At 62.8% G+C, this 15,485-nt stretch overlaps 2 protein-coding genes across 4 annotated transcripts in view; one reads left to right on the top strand and one right to left on the bottom strand.

Moving 5' to 3' along the window:
- RPL35 (ribosomal protein L35) overlaps positions 1-15,476 on the bottom strand; it is a 19,319-nt gene extending 3,843 nt beyond the window's left edge. Inside the window, exons 1-4 of one of the 2 annotated variants that reach the window (XM_027650105.1) lie at positions 15,374-15,476; positions 14,968-15,104; positions 14,620-14,701; positions 13,803-13,978 (exon numbers count right to left, since the gene is read on the bottom strand). In XM_027650105.1, the coding sequence (XP_027505906.1) occupies positions 13,829-13,978; positions 14,620-14,701; positions 14,968-15,104; positions 15,374-15,376 (372 nt within the window). In that variant the 5' untranslated portion in view covers positions 15,377-15,476 and the 3' untranslated portion in view covers positions 13,803-13,828. Of the gene's footprint in view, positions 1-13,789; positions 13,979-14,619; positions 14,702-14,967; positions 15,105-15,373 lie in introns of those variants that run through there. The other variant, XM_027650104.1, reaches the window with a different exon arrangement.
- On the top strand, positions 128-7,630 carry OLFML2A (olfactomedin like 2A). 2 transcript variants are annotated; one of them, XM_027650069.1, is made up of 8 exons: positions 128-200; positions 3,945-4,208; positions 4,369-4,476; positions 4,571-4,756; positions 4,999-5,260; positions 5,371-5,601; positions 5,763-5,948; positions 6,192-7,630. In XM_027650069.1, exons 1-8 carry the CDS (start codon positions 135-137, stop codon positions 6,791-6,793), a joined length of 1,905 nt encoding a protein of 634 aa, XP_027505870.1. In that variant the 5' UTR covers positions 128-134; the 3' UTR covers positions 6,794-7,630. The 2 variants fall into 2 exon arrangements, with proteins under 2 accessions (XP_027505870.1, XP_027505869.1); XM_027650068.1 differs by lacking the exon at positions 128-200 and having other exon boundaries at positions 2,384-4,208.
- Positions 15,477-15,485: the final 9 nt, after the last annotated feature.

Here is a 15,485-nt window from a genome sequence, read left to right as displayed (position 1 = left end):
CGGGACGGGACGGGGCGGGACGGACGGACGGACGGACGGACGGACGGGCGGGCGGGACGGGCGGCTCCTCCCCGCCGCCGGGCCGGGCCGGGCGGAGCGGGCGCTCGGTGCGGGCGGTCACCGCCGCTCTCGCCATGCGGGCGCTGCTGCTCCCCGCGCTCCTGCTCCCGGCGCTGGCCGCGGCGCGCGGCACCGCCACGGTAAGGACGGACCGCACCGGCACCGACGGGGGTCGGGACCGGGATGGCGAGCGCGGCCAGGGGGTCCCGGCCGCCGTGCCCGGCGGTGCTGGGAGCGGACGGGGGCAGCGCCGTCCCCGTGGGGCAGGTCCGGTGCCCCCGGTGGTGCCCGGCGGGTCGGGGGGTCCCGGGCGGAGCGGGCGGGGGTCCCGGGAGGGGCCGGGTGCGGGTCCCGGTGCTCCCCTCGCGGTGCGGGTTCGGCGCAGGGAATGGCCCGGGCGGGGGGCGCGCTCGCGGGGTTGGGAGGTGCCCAAGCCCCGGAGCTGCGGGGATGGGCGCTACAATGAGCGACTCCGTGCCAGAGAGAGTAGCCCGGACAAGCCTTCCCCCGCGGGGGGAAACGGGGGGAGCCAGCCTCTCCCGTGGATCCAGGAGCCCTCGGTTCCAGCTGGAACCTGTCTCCCGCGGGGTCAGTGGCCTCGGGGGCCAGAGCAGGGACACCGGGATCCAGCCCAGAGGGATGGTGCTGGGCGCAGCTACTGCCAGGCTCACCAAAATGTTAAAAATACAGGATTTTCCAAGACATTTGGTGGAATAGGACGATAGCACAGCTGTTGTCAGCAGCACTTGGCTTGGAACAGATATCCAAAGCCTGGAATGCCCTGCGCTGGGTTCCCGGCGGGGTGCCAGGGGTGATGTTGCCCGAAGGACTCTGGGATCCGCAGCCCACGGACCCACACGGTGCTGTCGCCTCCTCCATGCCTCCCTCCCCGCAGGTGCTGCCTGCTGTGCTCGGAGGTGTTTTCTCCGTTCTTGCCATTGGATGAGATCCCTTCAGTGGGCATGTGTGTGCCACACAAGTGCTTGGCATGGCCGTGTCCCCATGACTGACACGGGACGCCCGAGCAGCGCCAGCACCCGGGGCCTGGCTGCCGTCAGCCACGGCCCAGCCCTGCCAGCACCGTTCTGCCTCAGCTGCAGGATGTGTTTGACACCTTGTGCCAAGCCTGGGAGGAGGAGGAAGAGAAGGGTGACATGGTTTCCCTCCCATGACGGGGACATGCCTTCCAGCAGCTGTGCCAGAGGCGTGCAGCGCAGCAGCTTATCAACACAGCGTGTTTTCCTCCCAGACGAGTCCTCTGGCAGCAGCCAAAGGAGAGCTTAAAAGCTGGCCAAGGGTCATTGTCAAAGGTCCTGCTTTCTCCAAATAATGTCACAAACTCAGTGCTCACATGGATGCTCTTGCAGGAGGTTTCAGAAACTGGGAAAATTACCCAGCTCATAAAGCTGGGAGTGTGGAAACCCTCAGCAAAGTGCAGGGACACTCTCCCGCACCAGCCATGGCTGTGCAGCCCCTGTGGATCTGGGTCCCACTCCAGAGGATGGGCGGCACCCACCTCCTGCACCCTGGGCTGGGGTCTGCAGTGAGCAGAGGCATCCGGGGAAAGAACCAGCAGAGCCCCCGTAGGGCTGTAGCAGCCCTCACGCAGATTTCTTAGGGAGCCATTGGATTCCCACCCAGAGCAGGCAGTGCAGCACAGGCTGCCGTGTGCCTCCACATCCCGACCCACCTGTCCAGTGTTCAGGAGAGGGTCCATGTGTATGGCAGGTGTGGGCTGTCCCCTGCCGAGCCGGGCACAGCCAGGCACAGGCTGACAGAGGGCACCCACAGCGGGTGACCCTTGCAGAGGCTCCCCACATCAGAGCCTGGTTTTTAATATTTCCTTGTTTATGAGTTTTTCTGTATAAATAGAACATGTGGTTCCTGTTTAAGGAGCTGGTAAAAGGCAGGACAAGGTTTAGTGTTACGGCCCCACGTGAAGGCGGGCGGCTGCCCCGGCTGTGGAGCAGTGAGGCACACACAGGGCTGGAACTGGGGGGTCCCTGGGAAGGGCTTGGCCCTTCCTGCCGTGGGGGAGGCTCTGTGTGCCGGACACCCCCTCACCGTGCAGTGTCACAGCTGCTGTGGCTGCTCCAGGCACGTTTGTTGCTCTGGGCACCCGCTTGTTTGTGCCTCACCCCAGTGGGACATGCAGGGCCTCTGTGCCACTCGTGCCTCCCACCACAGCGTGCCAGGGCCGTGGGAGGGGACCCGCAGCCCACAGTCACCTGCTCCTTTGGGAAAGAGCTGCCAGCCCAGGCAGCTGCAGCCCTGCCCTGCAGAAGGTGCTGAGGGTGGGTGGGATTGCAATGTGTGCCTGGGTGTGGGGCTGTGCTGCGGTGGTGGAACCTTCACCGGTGCTTGGGTGTTGGTGGGAATAGGGGATCCTGGCTAGGAATTGAAGTGGGACTCCCACGGGGCACCCTGGGACCACGCGTGGGGTTCCCACAGGGATGTGTGTGCACGCCAGGACCTCATGCAGCTCAGTGTCCTGGATGGACATTGCTCGTGGCCAGCAGAGCTGCCCAGCTCAGGCCTGGGGAGCTGCCCGGCTCTGTGAGGAGGGGCCAGCAGCTCGTGGCCAGGCTGTGAATCCTCTTGCCTGTTTGCACAAGCGCCAGCATGGCCATGGGGAGGTCAGGGGGCCCGGAGAGGTGCGAGCCTGTCGACTTGGTGTTTGGGGAGGGGGTCCTTGCCCTGCTCCCTGCTGAGAGCTTGATTAGATCCTCCTCAATTTACAGCCCTTTGGCCCCCCCGGGTGTTTTCCTTCAGCCAGCGGGACCTGGTTTCCCTTTGAATGAAAGAGGGTTTTTTGAAATGCAAAATGCGTGAGGTTTTGCAGCCCTTCAGGAAGAGAAGGAAGCCCCTGGCCTGTGTAGGCTGTGGGGAGCCTGGGGTCTGTGCTGCACGGGCAGTGCTCAGGGAGAGCTGCTGCCCCAGTGCCACCAGCGTGTCATCCCAGTTGGGCTCTGAAGGGAGGGTGCCTGTGTGGCCATGGGTGCTGCCTGCAGGCAGGACATGGACTCCGTGGGCCTCTGCCCTTTCCCACGCCGCACTGTGCTCTGCTGTGGTCTGGGGAAGACCGGGAGCCAGAGCTCAACTTGTTTCCCAGCTCTGCCACCATTCTGTTTCCCAGGATGAGTCAGAGTCCCTGTGGGCAGAGCCCTGTCCCTCCAGGGTCACTGCACTGCCTGTCACTGTTGTCCCACCCTCCCGGCTGCTTGGAGCAGGCACATCCTCACACACGGGGCACCCGGCACAGCTCCTGCCAGCCCAGGCATCCCCCAGGGTGCACAGCCAGTGGGGGGGGGGTGAGGGGGGCTCGGCTCCCTTGTTCCTGAGCACAGCGGGACTAGGGGAGAACTGGGCTAAACCAGCTGAAAAGCACCCTGGCTCATAGCGTGAGTCAGGGCCATGTGTGGAAACAAGGGAGTCCTTGAGCATGTGCCTGGGGCCATTGCCGGAGTCTGGAGGGGCCGAGCTCACCCTGAGGTGGCTGCAATGTCACCACGAACAATGAACGTTGTGTGGGCTGGAGGCCGTGGGCGTGGGGGCACAGAGGCACTGCTGGGTCTTACCACCATCCCTGCTCACTGGGGTCTTGCTGGAGGCTGGGAAACAGCCACAGAAGTGGGCCTGGAAAAACGCTCTGGTGGCCATAGGGACAAGCAGCTGCCTGGGCTTTGTTGCTGTCAGCCCGGGTGCAGAGTGGTGAGACACGGTGCTCTGGGCCAGACTCTGCCCCATGCTCTTTGGGGCACAACCAGGAGCCCCTGAGGTGGTGGGAGAACTCTGGGCAGGCAAAAGAGAGGAGGATGGCTGTGATGGCTTGCTGGGGTCAGCGGGGCCCTGGTGGGACACCAGGCTCACCACGTGTCCCACAGGCGCTGGGTGACATGGACCAGGTCAGGATGACCTCGGAGGGCTCCGACTGCCGCTGCAAGTGCATCCTGCGGCCGCTGAGCAAGGACGCCTGCAGCCGCGTCAGGAACGGCAGCGCGCGCGTGGAGGATTTCTACACGGTGGAGACGGTGAGCTCGGGGGCCGACTGCAAGTGCTCCTGCACCGCGCCCCCCTCCTCGCTGAACCCCTGCGAGAACGAGTGGAAGATGGAGAAGCTGAAGAAGCAGGCGCCAGAGCTCTTCAAGGTACCTGAGGCGTGGCGGGACTGGGGGCCAGACACACCCTCCCCTCACTGCACAGCCCTGCCCTGTGCCCACTCCTGTGCCCTGTGCCTCACCCCCACACTGTGCCCCAGCCCCTTGTCTCAGCCCTGCCCTGTGGCCCATCCCTGCTCTTCCTCTGCAGCTGCAGTCCATGGTGGACCTGCTGGAGGGAACGCTGTACAGCATGGACCTGATGAAGGTCCACTCCTACATCAGCAAGGTGGTGGCCCAGATGAACACACTGGAGGAGGTGAGCTCTGGCAGCACCATCCCTGCAGTGCTCCCTGCTGAACTGCTCAGGACTTTCTGGGGGTGCTGTGGTTCCAGCCTCTCCTCTCCTGCAGACCATCAAGACTAACCTGAGCAGGGAGAACGACTTCATGAAGGAGAGCATCCTGCACCTCACCAACCAGATGAAACGCTACGAGAACTACTCCGACATCATGCTCAGCATCAAGAAGGAGATCTCCAACCTGGGCTACCAGCTGCTGCAGAAGGACGCGGCTGCTGTCCCCGAGAGCAAGGCACAGGTACCCTGAGTCACAGGTACCCCGAGCCATAGGTACCCCGAGCCACAGGTAGCCCAGGGCCCGGCCCTGCACAGGCACAGCCGGTGCTGCCAGGCAGAGCTGAGCTCCCCCAGGCTTATGAGAGGTGCACTCCCTGCCCCCTGGCAGCCAGGGGCTGGTGCCTGTGCCCACTGCCTGGCTCGGTGGCAGCAGGGAAGTGGAGGGATGGGAGGGGAGGGGGTCTGACAGGCTGTGCCCCCCAGGACACAGCAGGTGGTCGAGAGAAGGAGGCGGGGCGGTACCCCAGCACCCGCAAGGCACTGGGGGACAAAGCGGCCCCCCGAGCGCCCAAGGAGAAGCCACTGAAGCCTGAGAAGCCCAAAAAGGAGAACATCAAGGCCAGGGCAGGGTCCCAGCCCACATCCAAGCCCAAGCCCCTGGCACACCAGCAGACCGTGGTCCGAGGCATCACGTACTACAAGGTGGGGCAGGCGGGAGCGGCGGAGGGGCCGGCCGGCAGCCGCGGTGAGTCCCGGCGTGGGGCACGGGTGGGGGCATGGGAGCACCCTCCCACAAGGCAGAGGGCCTGGGGCTGCCCCTGCAAACGCACTGACTCCCAGCTTGTCCCCCCACAGAGAGCCCTGCAAGGGGGCCAGCTGTGCCGGAGCAGCAGGAGGAGAGGGGCCCCCCACTCCCCCCAGCTGAGGGGACCCCAGCCCAAGCTGTTGCACAGACAGAGACCGCTGTGCCCAACACCACGGCTGTGCCCAGCACTGCCCCAGCCCCCCGCAGCACCACCCGCAGCCCCCCCAGCCCCCTTGGGCAGGGGGATGACAGCACTGGGGACCCCGAAACACCAAACAGAGGTGGGTGAGTGGGGGGCAGCTGGGAGGGGGTACCCAGCCCGGCAGCCCCAGTGCCCATGGCCAGGCCAGGCCAGCAATAGCCATGCCATGGGGAAGGAGGAGGAGGCAGGTGCCTGGGGCAGGGATAAGCCCTCGTCCCTCTCCTCCTCCACGGTACCCAGTGAAGGAGGTGGAGTGCGAAGGCACCATCGAGTCAGTGGAGCCTCCCATGGAGCACCACAGCTACGGGCGCAACGAGGGGGCCTGGATGAAGGACCCAGCAGCCAAGGATGACCGTATCTATGTCACCAACTACTACTATGGGAACAGCCTCGTGGAGTTCAGGAGCCTCGACAACTTCAAGCAGGGTGAGGGTCAGCAGCCGAGTGGGTGCAGGGGCCTCTGCTCCTCCTGGGTGAGTGGCCAGTGCCGTGTGACACTGGCTGTGCCAGCCCTGGGGCAGTGGGCAGCTCTTGGGGACCTGCACTGGGGAGCACCCACAGGGCAGTGAGGGGGACACAAGTCCCCTGCCACTGCCAGCACACTCAGGCCATTGTGCATGGGACCCCAGTGCTGCAGTGGGTCTCAGCGCCTTTCCAACCCCCTCACAGGCCGCTGGAGCAACCTCTACAAGCTGCCCTACAACTGGATCGGCACCGGGCACGTGGTGTACCGGGGGGCCTTCTACTACAACCGTGCCTTCACCAAGAACATCATCAAGTATGACCTGAAGGAGCGGTACGTGGCGGGCTGGGCGCTGCTCCACGACGTGGTGTATGAGGACACAACGCCCTGGAAGTGGAGGGGCCACTCAGACATTGACTTTGCTGTGGATGAGAGCGGGCTCTGGGTTATCTACCCCTCTGTGGACTACGACTACTCGCAGCAGGAGGTGATCGTGCTGAGCCGACTTGACCCCGGGGACCTCTCAGTGCGCAAGGAAACCACCTGGAAGACGGGGCTGAAGCGCAACACCTACGGGAACTGCTTCATCATCTGTGGCATCCTCTACGCTGTGGACACCTACAGCCAGAAGGAAGGGCAGATCTCCTACGCCTTCGACACGCACACGAACACGGAGGCAGAGCTCCGACTGCCCTTCCTCAACCACTACTCCTTCACCACGCAGGTCGACTACAACCCCAAGGAGAAGGTGCTCTACGCCTGGGACAACGGCCATCAGATGACATATGGGCTCCACTTCGTGGTCTGAGTGCCCCGGGGGTTCCCATCTGCCCTCCTGCACCCACCCTCTGCTGTACCTGGCTGGGGCACCCTGACGCAGCCTGGGCCTGGCACCCTGACCCCAGCTGGACCAGGGCTGTGGCAACAGCCCGGCTTCCACCCCAACCCCCTCCCCATCCTCTGTGCCCGTCAGCTGCCCCGTGCCCACTGCACTGTGGGGCAGGGAGTCCGTGTGAGCACAGCCCCCGGCAGACACCCCCATGACAACGTGGCCCCCGTGCCCACGGCAGCTCGGCTGGCATCGCCTTCCTGGGGAACAGAGAGAAGCCCAGCCCCACGTCCCTCCGGCACCACTGGCACCACGGCAACACCCACCCCATACCACTGCACTGAGCACCCACTGCACTGCCCCCAGCTGAGCCCCCTCCCCGCACACCCACCGGGACTGCCCGTGCCAGCACCGCAGCTGCCAGCGGCGCGAGTGCGGGACAGCCCCGTGCCCTGGCCTGCACCCAGCCCCGTGGGGTGGGCAGGGCCCCGGCTGCCAGGCACGAGCAACAGGTGCTGGTTGCTATTTTAGGAAATGTGGTTAAGATGCCCTTGCTTTTTCCGCTCATTAGCTTGTTATTTAAACGCATTCACTGGAGCTGTATGAGGCCCCTTCGGGCAGCGGGTGCAGAGGAGCCAGCCCGAAGCACAGGGGTGTCCTGTCTGCACACCTGCCTGCACACCTGCCTGCACACCTGCCTGCAGCGAGCCCTGGGCAGGGGAGCCCGTGGCCCTCCCGCTCTCCAGGTGAGGCAGGGCAAGGGGCTGTGGGCGCTTGGCTTGGTTTTGGTCATTTTAGACATGAACAGTATTAAAACATAACATGTGAAAGCGGGCTGCATGTGCTATCGTTTGTCCTCAAGCTGGGCAGGGAGGAGCGGGCAGGGCAGGTGCTCACCAGCCCCATCCCTCACTGTCCCTGTCCCTCGCCATCCCTGTCCCTCACTGTCCTGTCCCACGGCCAGGAGTTCCCAGGGGTTGCTGTCACATGTGGCTGCTGTTCACTGCACTCCTGGCAGGCACAGCTCCCCACGCCGAGCCCAGAGGGACACCTCACATCCCCCCGGCAGCACCGGCACGATGCCACGGCAGCACAGTGGCAGGCGGGTCCCAGACCAGACCCGGGGCAGCAAACCCTGCTGGGTCCTGGGGTAAAGGGGATTTGGCATCGCCCAGCCTGAGCTGCAGCCCGAGAGCCGCCGGGAGCCGAGCCCCGCTGCTGGAGAGCGGAGCAGCTGAGCGTGGGCACGGCGGGAGCAGCTGCCCCGGCGCTGCTGCAGAACTTGGCAAGCGCGGAGCTGCCGGGGGGCTCGGGGTGAGAGCAGCCCCCGCTCCCAGCGCCCTCCCGCCCCCGTCCGTGCTGCGGGGGCAGCCTGCCCTGGGCCCCGCCGAGCCCCGCACGCCGCCTGGGGCCGTGGGGCTGCGCCGGGCTCTCGGTGCCGCGGAGCCAGGAGGAGTCCCAGGAGGCGGAAATGTTTTCCCCTGCAAAGACCCGAAGGCGGTGCCAGGCGTGGGCAGCCTGGCACCCCCTTCCCACGCTGCTCCCAGGTGCTGCTCTGGCTCACGGCGGCCCCAGCAGCCCCCGCCCTGCCTCGGCCCGGACCCCGCACCAGCGCTGCGCTGCTCCCCTCGCTTGGCCGCGAGTCCTCGCCACGGAAAGGAACCGGCCGACTTTTCCCCCCGGGCTGAGTCCCTGCCAGGCTTTTATCTAGCGATCCCCAGCAAATCCCTGTCCAAACAATACGGATTTCTGACATTTTTTTGTGGTAAAGTAAACTCCCAGCACATCTCTAATTCCAGGGCTTTGTTGTTCTTCCGCAGGGGCTGCCGTGGCTCCGTGCTGCGCAGGGCTGGGCTGCGGTCGCCCCTCTGCTCCCCTCGGTCAGAAAACATGGGAAGGGAGGAATGAAAGCTGCGTGGTCAGAGGACTACCTTGTGTTGGGTCGTTTGGGCTGCCGCGGGGAGCTTCAGACGCAGCAGCCCTTTGCTAGCTCATCCTTGTCCTGGCACCCGTCCCCGATGCCTCGTCCTGGTCTCTGGTCCCGGGGCCTTTTCCTGGTGCAAGTTGCAGTCTCAGGCAGGACAAGGCAGGCTGGGGAGTGTGGGGGTCCCCAAGCAGTACATAGTGGGGACGTGTGGGTAGGGGCAGGATGGGCTCCCACCACGACGGGCGCTGCTGACTTCCAGACATTCCTCCTGTGCGTGGCCGGCACCACCTCGGCTCATAACGTGATTAAAAGATTAAAATCTCTCAGTTCAGCAGCAAGCAGCAAATGAAGCTTGAGACAGGGATGTTGGGGGGCTGTGGTGCCCCAGGGCCCCGTGACAGCAATGTGGCGCCTGGGAAGGGCAGCCGAGGCCATCTGGGCAGGTGCTGCAGCCCTCAGTCCCAAAACCCCCTCCCGCGGGCACGGCTGCCCTCAGTGCAGCCAGGCAGTGAGCCCTGATCCCCCCCCCCGCCTCCTTCTCAGTTACTGGCTGGGCTGGTTTGTTTGTGGTGGTTTTGCCTCATTCCTGGCCCTGCTGCCCAGGCTGGCGTCCTGCTCTCCCCGTGGTGCCCCAGCACAGAACTGCCTCGGGGCTGAGGTGAGCCAGGGGTGGCCAGTCTTTGGGTGGGCAGAATGTACAGCGGGCAGGGCACAGTGCCAGGGGACATCCTGGCCAGAGCCTGTCCATGGCGCAGCCTGTTGGCACCCACTGGGGGTGCACCAAAACCTGGGTCCTTGTCCCACCCCAGGAGCTGCCTCCACCCGGACCCTACAGCTCTCCAGGCACAGCCAGGCTCCAGGACCAGGGGCTCAGCAGAGAGCTGTGCCTGGGACGTGGTGCCCAGCCATACCAGCAGCCTCTTGGCAGAGCCCAGCAGTCCCCAGGTCCTCCATGGGGAGCAGGAGGCTCGGTCTCAGTGCCACAGCCCTCATGCTGTGCCCCCACCCATCGGCCGCCTGCGCTGGGACATGTGCCACATCGCTGGTGCCACCAGGGGCCCTGCTCAGTGTCTGGAGAGTTGCAGGGTGATGCAGGGATGTGAGGTGATGTGGAGCCACAGGTGCCAAGGCTGACAACTCCGGGCAGCTGTGGGAAAGGGCTGGGCAGCGGGCGGTGGGTGGTGGCAGTGGCTGGAGGGAAGGGAGGGGATCCACGGGCCTTGGCAGTGCCGCCGCTGACTCACTCACCAGTGGAAACAGAAATCTGTTCCCAGGCTTGCTGCTGCCAGCTCCACAGCACCCCAGCCCCTGGCATGGCAGCCCCTCGGGGTGGCAGGGGGCACCTGCAAACACCCCTTCCCCAGCAGCACCCAGGGCACAGCAAGGCAGGAGGAGAGGGCTGCCCGCAGGCCACTCTTGTGGCCAGGTTCTGCTCAGCCCGACGCAGGGGTTTTCTCCATCTCCCTGCAGATGCACAGCCAGGCTGGCTGGGGGCCAGGAGCCCCAGCACACAGCAGCCCCTGTCCCAGGGATCCCCAGCACACATCAGCCCCTGTCCCAGGGAGCCCCAGGGTCACCTTTGCCTGGGAGCCCCGAGACAGTGGGTGCAGGGCCTGAAGTGCAGCACTTGCATCCAGACACTGCCTGTATTCATGGAGCAGCAGGGCCAGGGCAGTGTGGGGGCTAGTCCTGCCCCAGCCTGGCCAACAAAACGGGCATTCAGGGCCGGGCGCGGGCGGCTGCCCTGGGCAGACCTGGGCCATCTGCGCCGCCGGCGGGACGCGGCATTTCCCCACTGGGCTGGGCGCTCACAACGTGGGGCTTGTGGTCACCAGATGTGCCAGACGCTGCTCACACGCAGCTGTGCAGGGCCAGCTCTTCCTGGCACGTGGAGGGCAGTGGGTAGCATGGCAGGGCATGGCCAAGGCCACCAGGACGTGCCCAGGCTGGTTGCTCCCAAGCTCCCTGCACTGCACAGCACCCTGTGCGTCCATATCCCATCTCCACTCATCCTGCTGCGTGCAGAAATGGGGTCACCCCCCGTGGAAGCACTCAGGACAGTGGCTCAGGGCCGTCCTGGCAGAGGGAGGTGACAGGAGCAGTGACAGGAGCAATGCCAGGAGCGTTAGAAGAGCTGGGGTTTGTGTCCATCGCAGCAAACACCAGCCAAAGGAGGTGGGGCCCGAGCTTTCCTCAGCAATACCAAGTTTATGGCTGAACAGTCTTGAGGGTCTTTTCCAACCTAAATGACTCTGATTCCATGACTCGAATCTCCCTCTGCAGATCCCCCATTCCCTCAGCCCCTGCCCCAGCTGCAGGATGGGGTCCAGGAGCGGGAGCTGCCAGCTCCCACGGACACCATCCACTCTGGGCTGTGCCCGCTGTGCCGGGCAGGAACATCTGGTGCTGCTGAACGTGTTCCAGGGCACAGGGCCAGGGCTCCCCCCCAGCAGCACCAGCCCCGGGCCGTGCCCCGCAGCCAGCCGGCAGCTGCGCCTGCGTCCTCCTCCCCGCCTGGGAAATTATTTATTTGCTGAAGAATGGCTTTTCCCAGGAAGCTGCTCCAGGGCTGAGGGACATCTTCAGTTATGAGGAACAAATAAACAGTGTGAGCCTCCGAGGCCCTGACGCTCTGCAAACACCAGCGCTAAACCCAGGGCTGGTGCCGGCAGCTGCGCGGGGTCAGCGCTGGGGAGTGGGGGGTCTCCCAGGACAGGGCTTCAGGAAACCCACCCTACACCCCCCCAGCACCCTGCCAGAGGGTGACAGGGGCCACACTCCCTGCAGTGACACAGGGGTGATGCTGTGTGGTCCCCTCAGAGCCAGCACAGCACTGGGGTGTTCTGGGGAGTGTGTGGCCCTTTGCTGGGGTTCTGCCACTGGGCACTCCTCCCTTTGGGGACCAGCAAGGCTGAAGAGCCTATGCTCAGCCCCGACAGCAGCAGCTTCTGCTAGGGAGCTGGGGCAGCACAGCCATCCTCTGGGGCTGGCTGGTAAAGTGGGAATCAGCACAGACCACTGGAAACATGGCCAGGACAGGCTCTGCCTTGCACTCACAGCAGGAACAAGTGTCTTCACCTGTGCCCTGGAGGGAGCCCATCACTTCACCTGCGTGTCCACTCAATCAGTGTGTTGTTCCTGGTCACTTAAAGGGCTCTTGTCTGTGGGATGTGTCCCGTAACAGCACAGGGCCCTTCTGATGGAAGGGCCGGACTGGTTGGTTTTGCCATCTGGCTACGGGTGGATGGAGTAATTCAGCCCCAGGATTTAGTGCCAGAACCTGTTCACCTCCTCAAATGGCTGCTATGGGCTGTGCACAAAGCCTGAGCTGTTCTCCCATAGTGGCTCCCACTTCAGCATGGGATGGCTCGGGGATTTTCAGTGCCTGCTAATTAGTTGGCACTGGGGTTCTTCCCCATTGTTGTCCCCCCCCCCTTGTTACTGGTTGGCACTCAGTGATCTGTACTGCGACTGGATCCTGGAGACAGCAGATCCTCTCTCTGCAGCACGGCTGCTCCCGTGCCTGGGGTGGAAGGTGACACCTGGAGCACACCCTGAGGCTGTCACCGGACTCTGCAGTGCACAGCGCACAGGGCGCAGTTCCTGCTGTGTTTGCTTTGCCATGTCGGGAATGGTGGCAGAGCCACCTGGCTGCCAGAGCAGCACAGGGCACACACCTCTCCAAAGAGAAGCCCAAATGCAGCCGAGCATGATCTGGCAGAAGCCACCTGCCCCAGCCTGCCCCATTCCCAGCACAGGGGACCAGCCTCCCTCCTGTATCCTTTGGGCATCAGGCCCCTGGGGCAGGAATGTGAGATCAGGGATCCTCACAGGAGTGTGCTCCTGATTCTGGGGGGGCCACACGAGCTGGGCCAGCAGCTTGTGCTTCTCCTGGAGCAGCTCAGGGCTGGCCACAGCAGGATACACAGAGATGGTAACACAAAGCCATTTGTAACCCTGCCTGCTTTCCCGGGAATACTGCGTGAGCCAAGGAGCCAGTTCCCACACGCAGCACGCTGTCCTACGGCACGCTCTGGCAGCCTGGGCCCAGGGCTGTGCCAGGCCAGGTCCCCTTCGCTGCCAGACACGTCCCATCTCACCCCAAGCTCCCAACAAAGCCCTGGCACAGCCCTGGTGACATCATGGAGCTGCCACTCCTCACGATGCCGCCATGTAGGGAAAATTCCCTGAACCACAGGCAATTAGGCCTCTCTCAACAAAACTTGCTTGAGGCTTAAAAATCCTTCACTGAGTGAGCAGAATTAAGATCTTTTCCCCAGGCAGAATCTGGATCCCATCTAGGAACTCCCTAATGGGTAGGGAATTTTTCATGTTCGAATGCGTTGGCTGCACTAACACAAACCATGAGTGCTGAGCCCTCACGCTCCAGCAGCACTGCGGAACTCTCCCTCACAGCAGAACCAAAAAAGGCCTTGGAACTGCAACCCCGTCTTGAGTCCCAAAGAACTCCTTAGGGGACAAAGTCAGACCATTTAACCCTTGCTGTGTTTTGCAGGTTGAAGTGTGGAACTGTGATGCCCTGGGAGTTCAGAGATGCCACCCTTGGAGCTCAGTGTTCTGAGCTTACCTGCCCTCATCAGTGTCCACACCCAGAGAGAGCACCTGGGCTGAAACTATCACCCCCAAGGGGGTTCTTGGGGGGTACAATGAGTTGGCCAGAGATCCAAATCAAGTGCTGACAGAATCCTTCAGGTTCCATGAAGACCCCTAAAGCCCCTCAGCATTCATTTCTGATAACACTGGTACATGACAAAACTTTAAATATTTGCTCTTAAGCTACTGAAGTGATAGATATTGACTGACTGCAAACATGTGTGAAAAACTTCCACCCTAAACAATCTCAGATTATTTTTACATGCCGAGTTGAACAAACCTCACAGATCTGTACCCACTGCCTGCTCCACAAAGAGGAAAATAAACTGCCAGCTCTGTATTTTCAGCAGCAGTCAAACACACGTCCTGTCAATCCTCCCATGTCCCTCCACAAAGCTGATGACTTCTTTACCCAAAAAAACCACCAGTGACACTTGCAAAGTGAACTCCATTTAATGAGCCCCCGGCCCCGGCTATGCCTTGATGGCGAATTTCCGGGCCGGGTACAGACGCTCCTTCCGCTGCTGCTTCTTGGTCTTGAGGTTCTCCTCGTGCTTGTTGAGCCGGCGCCGCATGGCCCGGGTCTTCTTGGGCCGCAGGTCCAGGGGTTTGTACTTCTTGCCCTGTTTGCAAAGACACAACAGTCAAGTTCAGACGCTGCTCTCAGAGCCGAGCTCCTGCCAGAGCATCAGCACCACTGTTTAAACCTCTGCCTTGGGACCATCATCCCAGTCTGGAGGCTTGAGAGACCTTCTCTCTGCTGGGAAACAAGAGCTGATTATAACTTTTGCAGCAGTTGTACCAGCTTTGACTCAAGTTCAAGCAATGCTTCATCTTAAGTCCCAGTTACCCAACACCTCTTGGAAAGTTCTTTTTTTTCCTGCCCTATTTGATGTCATTTAAACCCCAGGAAATAATATTCTAAGAACTTCTTGAGTGAAAAATCTCCTTGTCCACCTGAAACATGAATTTAAATTTAGATCTGCATTTGTACAAACTGCACCTCCCAGGAAGCTCATCACAACCCAAAGGGATGCTGCCAGGAGACTCTCCTGGCAAAAGCAGACTCACACCCAACTTACAGAATTCTTGCAATAATACTTAAAAAGGAACCATGATGAGAGAACTTTAAAACTGAACATAAATGAGCGTTTCTCACTGAGTTTTAATCTTAAGTAGCAACCTACAAAACCAGTTCCTTCCACAAACTGCAACTGAGAACAGTAAGAGAGAAAAGGCCAGTACAGAAGGTGTTTGTCCCTACCTTGTAGAACTTCCTCAAGTTCTCCTTCTGGGTCTGGTTGATGACAGTCAACACTCTGGCGATGGATTTACGCACCACGCGGCTGCAGGAGGGACAGTCACGTCTGAGGATATGGATCCAGCCCAGTGCACAGGAGCTGTGTGTGCTCTGACCGCCAACCTGCCCCGCACCAGTTACAGCAAACACCAACACCTCCCGGCTCACCCCCGCTACACCCCGTCCGAGCAGAGACGGATCGGCTTCCAGCCCTACAGATCCGCTCCTCTTCCCTGCCGTTTGTACTTCCCCAGCACCCGGCTGTGACAGCTCCCAGACCCGGCTCAGCCCCGTGTCCCCCGGCCCACTCACATCTTGGAGAGCTTGGACGCGGCCCCGCCGGTCACTTTGGCCACGCGCAGCTGCGACAGCTCCACCTTCAGATCGTCCAACTGCTTCAGCAGCTCCTCCTTCTTCTTCCCGCGCAGGTCTCGGGCCTTGATCTTGGCCTGCGGGAAAAGCCGTCAGTGCCCTCGGCCGCCCCGGCGGGATGGGCCGGGCTGCCGGACCCTGTTCCCAGTGGGATGCGGGCAGATCCACGGTGCCGGTTCCCGGTAGACCGCCATTCCCGGCCCCCGTTCCCGGCGGATGCCGGTGGATCCCCGTTCCCCGCCCCCGTTCCCAGTGGATTCCCGGCAGATGCCCGCTCCCCGTTCCCGTTCCCCGTTCCCGGCGATGCCGGCGGATTCCCGGTGGATCGCGCCCCCGGCTCCCTCACCATGACGGCGGCGCGCGGCGCGGGCCGGAAGGACGGAAGCCGCGCAGGGACAGGGGCGGTGCCACGGCCGGGCGGTACCAACGCGCGGCCGGGCGGGGGGAGCAGCCCGCGC

The sequence above is a fragment of the Corapipo altera genome, unplaced genomic scaffold, assembly GCF_003945725.1.
Source record: "Corapipo altera isolate COAL_440 unplaced genomic scaffold, ASM394572v1 268, whole genome shotgun sequence".
Taxonomy (NCBI): domain Eukaryota; kingdom Metazoa; phylum Chordata; class Aves; order Passeriformes; family Pipridae; genus Corapipo; species Corapipo altera.
Note: the sequence above shows the minus strand (reverse complement) of the source record. Positions and strands in the feature narration are given on the sequence as shown.